At 65.7% G+C, this 6,847-nt stretch overlaps 2 protein-coding genes across 2 annotated transcripts; both read right to left on the bottom strand.

Annotated features, from left to right (window-relative positions):
* Positions 1-1,705: 1,705 nt before the first annotated feature.
* MNEG_0474 (hypothetical protein) lies at positions 1,706-4,597 on the bottom strand (the record flags this gene model as incomplete). The annotated part of the gene is made up of 7 exons (XM_014051052.1): positions 1,706-1,822; positions 2,089-2,191; positions 2,420-2,652; positions 2,982-3,333; positions 3,632-3,936; positions 4,146-4,319; positions 4,544-4,597. The coding sequence occupies 7 exons, from the start codon at positions 4,595-4,597 to the stop codon at positions 1,706-1,708; spliced, it is 1,338 nt and encodes a 445-aa protein (XP_013906506.1).
* Positions 4,598-5,312: 715 nt separating this feature from the next.
* On the bottom strand, positions 5,313-6,416 carry MNEG_0473 (hypothetical protein; the record flags this gene model as incomplete). The annotated part of the gene is made up of 1 exon (XM_014051051.1): positions 5,313-6,416. One exon carries the CDS (start codon positions 6,414-6,416, stop codon positions 5,313-5,315), a length of 1,104 nt encoding a protein of 367 aa, XP_013906505.1.
* Between the last annotated feature and the right edge of the window lie 431 nt (positions 6,417-6,847).

Raw genomic sequence — 6,847 nt, 5'->3', positions numbered from 1 at the left:
TTGGGTTAGTGAGATTGAGAATTTGTCGGCTTGCACTTGAGAGCTTTCTCTCAAGTGCATCATACAGGTGCTAACGTCTGCACCAACAGGCTGCACACGGCGTCTGCATCGAAGTTGACACACCCACACGCCGCAGCAGCGGTGCTGTCAGGCACGCCAAACACGCTTCCTTTGCATTTTCATCCACTTGAGCACCGCCCGCTTCGCATGCAAAAGCGGCGGTGGTTCGCAAGCGCGCGCGCAAGGCCCAAGGCGGGCACCTCTGATGCAGCGTGCGCCGACTTACCACACATGTAGGGGGCGCACACAGAGCACGCGTGATCCGAGAGATGTACTTTGAGTGATGTGACTGCGCCCGGAAGGCCTCCGGAGAAGGCGAGGCCCAGACCTTGCTTGCGAAGAAACCGCCTTTGACGAGTCGCGAGGGCTTCACATGACATTCAGACAGCTTATAAACTTGGATGTCAAAGATATAGACTAAATTCCGTCGTACCAAAGATAAATAAAATAATGTTGTTCGATTGTGTTTGGTGCGTTTTGCGCAAGAACACATTGCCTTCTCGTCTCCGCCTGGCGACGCAAGAGGCAGTCCGGAGTTAAGCACGTGTCTTGTGCACCTCTGAAAACTATCGTGAATTTTTGGCCGCCCAATTAACCGGCTTCTGCATGGGACCGAGGTGTCTCGGATTGTGACATCTACAGCCGGCGGTACTAATACGGTATTTGCAACCCTTGTGGCTGTGGTCTTTGCAGCGGCGGCTCACGTTGACGATCAGAAACATGCTTCGAAGATGCTTGGTGCAGTCATCAGCAGCGAGCGTGCCACCGCTTACTTGCCCGCCGCCAGACCATCAGCACCCCTGGTGGCTCATGACGCAATCCTTCGGTTGAGGCTCTACGCAAAAGCTTTTCTGCAACCTGGGAGTATGCGGGCACCCCAGAGTAAATCACATAAATACAGGATATTTGCGCACGATGACCTGGAACATTTCGGTACTGTACCGACCTGCCTGTTGATCAACAAAAATGCGTCTGGGGTCTGGCAGGCCAGCCAGGCGGGGAGAGGGGCAAGGCAGGGAGGGAACGTGATGGGTATCAAGAGCCACACCTGCCAGAAGCCACTGCGTAGTGTGTCACAGGCTGGTAAGCTTGAACAGAGCACCGGGTGCCTAGTTGCGATGGGCTGCATGGGTCTGGGACCCCGCTGTGCCGCATGAGCTGCCGCAATCAGGCGCTGGTCGGCTCACTGTCTTCGTGTACCGCCGCGAGTAGCTGTCATGCAGGTTTTTGTCAGCATTCACTGCACGCTCGCTCCTGGCACGATGACGGTACATTGCGGCCCTGTGTGCTTTTTACAGTACGGTAGCTCAGGCTTGCCACGAAAGTCTTCCATGTCCTCGGCCCTCTTTGCCCCTTTGCCAGCCAAAGTCTCCTGCAGCTGCCACCTTGTTGAGGCGACATCCTCTTCCCCAGCCCCGTGCAGCCAAATTTTATTGGAGCGTATGGCCCTGTAAGCACTGAAAATGACAGCCTGATATGTTACTTGCCACACGTAGGCACTGCATGGAGATCCCCATTGCAGCCTGACGCGACCTGAAAAACCTGCTGGGGATCATCAAGTGCGTGAGAATGGGCTTCCCGTTCAGCGAGGCCGCCGCATCCGCTGCCATGAAACAAGCGCAGGGACCAGACGCTGAGCCCCGCATCAGGCGCCCAGGCCCAGCACGGCCCGCAGGTGCTGCTGGCGCGCGAGCTCGTTGGGGAGGGCGGACCACTCGTAGTGCGGTATGGTCACGGGGTTCCAGCCGTGGGCCGCCAGCATCTGCGGACGCGGAAGCAGCAGCAGCAACCAGATGGGTCGCAATGGATGCACTTTAGGGGCCGGCCAGAGGCAGGGGCAAAATGACGCGGAACAAGGCTCGTTGCGGCAGGCAAGGTGCGCCCTCCGTCATCACAAGCACCCTCACAGGCATCGTTGGAGGGGCCTAGCGTCGCATGCGGAGAAATCGGCTGGCTGCTCCAGCCCAGGCTCTCAATGCAGGCCCAAAGTGGGGGTATGCGGCCCCAAATGGCACAGTTCACGCCCACCTGTATCCGCATGACCGTCTCCCCAAGCGGCTGCGGCTGCTGCTGCGGCGCCACAGTGTTGACGCAGAACGCCTCTGGCCCCAGCACCTCCAGGGCGATGCGCCTGTGGTGGCGAGGGTGATTAGGAGGAGGAGTGCGGGCCGTGAGGTCAGCCTGGGCCACGCAGTGCTTGGTGGTAGGAAGCAGCAAAGGGAGGGCTTGAGAGCAGCCACAATGCCAAAGGATTTAGGCCAGCAGACACTGCCAGACCCCAGCGCGGCCGAGGCGACCACAGTAGCCCCCCTACTCTGTTCCACCACCCACGGCCCGACATATTTCGAGGCCCGCGCACCTCTCGGGCAGCGCCAATCGCAGCGCAAAGAGGCCGTCGTCCGCCATGACGCCCGCCGCGTGCGGCACGCCCAGACCAGCGAGGCACCGCTGAACGTCCCGCTGCGCCTCGCCCGGCGGCAGCATGGCGGTGCTGCCCTGGTGGGAGCACCAGTGGCCGCGGGCGGCGACGATGAGCGCGGGGGGCGTCTCATACGCCGCGCAGGTCGGCTCCTTGCACACCATGAGGTGCACCTTTTTTGGGGGGGATGGAGGCGCAGGTGAGGGGGTGGGGTTGTGGGGGCAGGTGGGGTCGCTGGTGAGAGGCCTGCTGCGGCCTCACCCTTTGCCGCAGGTCGTGATGCAAGCTGCAAGATTGATATCAACACACTGAGGAAAGCCGTCGTTCACCAGCTGCCTGCATCACGCATACTCCGCAAAGCTTGAGTCACAGGATGTGCGTCTGACGATGGAGCCCTTGCCAACAGTACCCCGCGCCAACACACACAGAGACACCGACACAGACACACACGCACACACACACACACACACACACACACACACACACACACACACACGCACACCTGAAACAGCATCACCAGCGCCGCGGCCGGCACGCCGTTGCCCGGCGCCGCCGCCAGCGCCTCGCACGCCGCGTTCCACAGCGCCGGCGGCAGCGAGCGGAACAGCTGGTAGCCCCACAGCACGGACGCCACGTCAGCAGGATCCAGGTCCCCCAGCTGCGGCAGCAGCAGCGCCTGCAGCTGCGCCAGCAGCGCCGCGGGCGGCGCAAAGGCCAGGCCGGCGTAGGAGCGCACGACCGTCGCGGCCGCGCGCGCGGGCAGGGGGGGCTGCGCGCCGGCGGCGTCGGCTGATGAGATCTGGGCGCTGATCTGCTGAGCGGCGGCGTGAAGCAGGTCGATGCCGGGGTGGTACCTGATGTGTGGGGGGCGAGGTGGGCGGATCTGTGAGGAACTGCAGGTGTGTGCGGTTTGGCACCAAGACGTGCAAGCTGTGAGCTGTTGGGAATTTGCTGGAATCTTTGGGGGTTTGGGGGTTTCACAGCTCAGGGAGGCGGTATAGGGGTTAACCTGTCCAAATCAGGCACAGACACAGGGAAGCCGCACTTGAGACAGTTCGACGTCATGCCAATAGGTAGGTGGGTCAAGGCGCTCTGCTGGCACCTCACCTTGAGCCCATCTGCGCCCACTTTCCCGCCAACCCCAGCACCCACCTGCAGGCGGCGAAGACCTCCAGCAAATCCGCCAGCGCGCGGCTGCTGAAGCCCCCCACCCCCGCCAGCGCGCGCTCCGCCGCCGCGCGCAGCAGCGGGCCGCCCGCCAGCGCGCAGCCGAACGACCGCAGGGCCGACAGCAGCTGGGCCATGGAGTCTGGCGGGTAGGTGGCCAGGGCTGCAGTGGCGGACTGCATGATGGAGGTGAGCACCGACGCAGGCGGGGCGCAGCCAAACTGGGCAAAGGCCCAGAGGACCTGGCTGATGCGCTGGCCGGGCATGACGCCCAGGGACTGGGCAAACCTCTGCGTTTTGAGGGGTTGGGGCGCGGAGGGCGGTTGGTCGGCAGGCCGCCGCACGGCCACACGTCTTTGGGGGCAGTGGCAGTGGCTCCTGCTTTGAGCCACACTTTCTCACATTGACACCAGGCGTCAGCTGCAGCCCTGATGAACATGGGCGTGTACTTGCGCATGCCACCCTGGCAAGTGCATGACCGCGCGCCACCCCGCCCCACCTGCAGCACGCGCTGCAGCAGCGCCTCTGGCGGCCGGTACTCGCTCTTGGCGAAGCACCACATCAGCTCCGCCATGTCGCGCGCCCCCAGACCCTGGGGACCCGTGCGCGTGAGCGCGGCCGACGCGGCCTCGGCGGCGGCCGCCAGCAGGGGCGTGGCTGGGATGTACCCGACCTGCAGCGGTAACGTGCATGGTTGCAACAGCGGAGGTTTGGCCATCTTTCAGTGCTCCTCGGGCCTCCCCAGGGAGAATACTATTGGGGTTGCGTGATGGCGGTATGTCGACTTGGTAAAGCAAGAGGCTGAGCACAATTTCATGCACTTCTTCGCGACCGTGACCCTTGGACGCACGAGCCCTGCTTTGCCAAAGGCGTCGCCCCCCTTCCCCATGGCCCCACCTTGGCGAACCCGCTGAGTGTCGCGCTGATGTGCTCTGGGGTGGCGTCCGCCATCCTGTGGAGGCACTGTGTCGCCAGCAGGTCGAGCATGTGGACATCTGGCGGCAGCTCAAGCTGGATTTGGGTGGTGGGCAGGGCAGGAGGAGAGAGGTATGCATGGGGCCGGTGAGACGCGGGAGGGTTCGGGGAGGGGATGAGCCAAAGGTGGTGTGGCTAAGGATACGTGAGCGTTGTCGAGGCGCGCGTCTGAGTGACATTCAGGTGAAGCCGATCTAAACCAGAGGGTGTTGCGCGCGCAGCATATGCGGCGTGCGTTGGAGCTGGCATGCCGCGCCTGCCGCCGACTCAAACCACAGGTTGAAGTTTGCCTGCCCTTCACAAGGGGTATCACACTGCCTCGCTGTATAAGCGCACAACCATTGCTGCACGCCAGCCCGCCACTCGGCAGGCGCAGCATGTACGCAGCTGCAACTCAGCGGCCGTGCAGTGACCAGTCATGACATCACTCGACCTAGGCTTGCCCCAGCACCGGGGGCCCAGCCCGCGCACAACCAAATGCCTGGGCCACCAGCTTGCTGCGCTGCGCAGCAGCAGGGTGCACACTACCAGCGGTCTGCCTCACGCGGATGCCCCACCTGCGCTTGCTCGCCCTTGCTGCAAGACGCCCATTCACCCCAATTGAACGACGAGGGCTTGCCTCGCTGCGACCCATTCAGGCAACAGCAGCGCCCTAGCTGCAGCCCAAATCAGCACCCACCCTCCCAAAATCCTAACGAGCGTCCCCGCCCTCGCGCCGTTCGCCCCGACCCCAATCGACCGCCCAGGAACCACCACTGCTCGCCTGCGCCAGCGCCACCGAGACGTCTGCGGTCTCGCGCGGCCCAAACGACGGCGCGCGCGCGCGGCACGCGTCTAGTAGCTCGTTCACCGCCCCCAGGGACGCCGCCTCCACCGCTGCCCCGCCCGCCCGCAGCTCGCCCAGCCTCTTGACCGCCTGCGCCGCCGGCAGCGGGGACTGCGACGCAGCGGCGAGGGGCACGAGCGCGAGCACGTCGGCGGGCGCCGCGGCGGCCGCGACGCGGCGGCAGAGCTCGTGGTCCGCGGCAGCCTGCTGCTGGCGGGGCTGCGCCAGGTTGAGCTGGCGCCCCGGGGCCATCACACCCGTCAGAAGCTGCGGCGGCGGCGCGGCCGGCGCCGGCGGCGGCGCGGCGGGCGGGTTGTTTGTGGGCGGAGCGCCGTACATCGAGTGCATGGCGCCCCCTGGCGCGAGGGCCTGCAGGAGTGAGGCGATTGCCGAACCGCCGGACGCAAACCCTTGGCTGGCCGCTGGCGGCAGCTGCTGTTGCGTTGGCAGCTGCTGTTGCGTCGGCAGCTGCTGTTGAGGTGGCAGCTGCTGCTGCGTTGGCAGCTGCTGCTGCGGTGGCAGCTGCTGCTGCGGTGGCAGCTGCTGCTGCGGTGGCAGCTGCTGCTGCGGTGGCAGCTGCTGCTGCGGTGGCAGCTGCTGCTGACCGGATGCAGGCTGCTGCTGCTGCTGTTGCGGTGGGGCCGTCGGCCGCTGCTGCGGGGTCGACGGCTGCTGCTGCTGCTGCTGCTGCTGCTGTTGTGATGGCGGCAGGCGGGGCAAGATTTGGGCCTGCATCGTTGGGGGATACACCTGCATTCCCGGCAGCTGCTGCTGCGTGAACGCCATCACCCCACCCAACCCACCACCACCACCACCACCACCACCAGCACCGGCGCCACCCTGCTGCGCCTGCAGCGACGACGCGTTCTGTTGGGCCTGTGGCCGCACCTGCCACGCCCCCTGCTGCTGGCCCTGCCACGCGCCCTGCTGCGCGGCCACCAGCGGCTGCGGGCCAGCGCCGCCCGCCATGGATGAGACCACCGCAATCGTCTGCCGGGGGTCCCTCTGTTGCTGCGGCGCCACCTGCTGCGGCTGCTGCGGCGGCAGCTGGTGCTGCTGCTGCAGCGGCGCCGGCTGGCGCGCCCCATCGGGCACAGGGCCCGCATCGCCCCACCTTCCATTCCTGTTCGCGGCACCGCCACCAGGCCCGTCCCGGCCCCTGGCATCAAAGCGCCCCGGGCCTGAACCCCGCTGCTCGTCCCTCGACGGGGAACGCGGCCGCTTGGGCCCCCTGCCGTCCCGAGGATCCCCGCCTCGAGCCCACGGGTCCTCCCGACCGCGCGGCGCCCCCGCCCCCTGCCCGGGCCCCGCCCGTGGCCCCGGCCCCTGCGGTCCCGCGCCCTGCCACGCGCCCGCCCCCCCTCCCGCGCCGAAGCCACCCGCGGGCGGTGGCTGGAGTT

Source organism: Monoraphidium neglectum (assembly GCF_000611645.1).
Source record: "Monoraphidium neglectum strain SAG 48.87 unplaced genomic scaffold scaffold00038, whole genome shotgun sequence".
Classification (NCBI taxonomy): domain Eukaryota; kingdom Viridiplantae; phylum Chlorophyta; class Chlorophyceae; order Sphaeropleales; family Selenastraceae; genus Monoraphidium; species Monoraphidium neglectum.
This window is presented reverse-complemented; position numbering and strand designations above follow the sequence as displayed.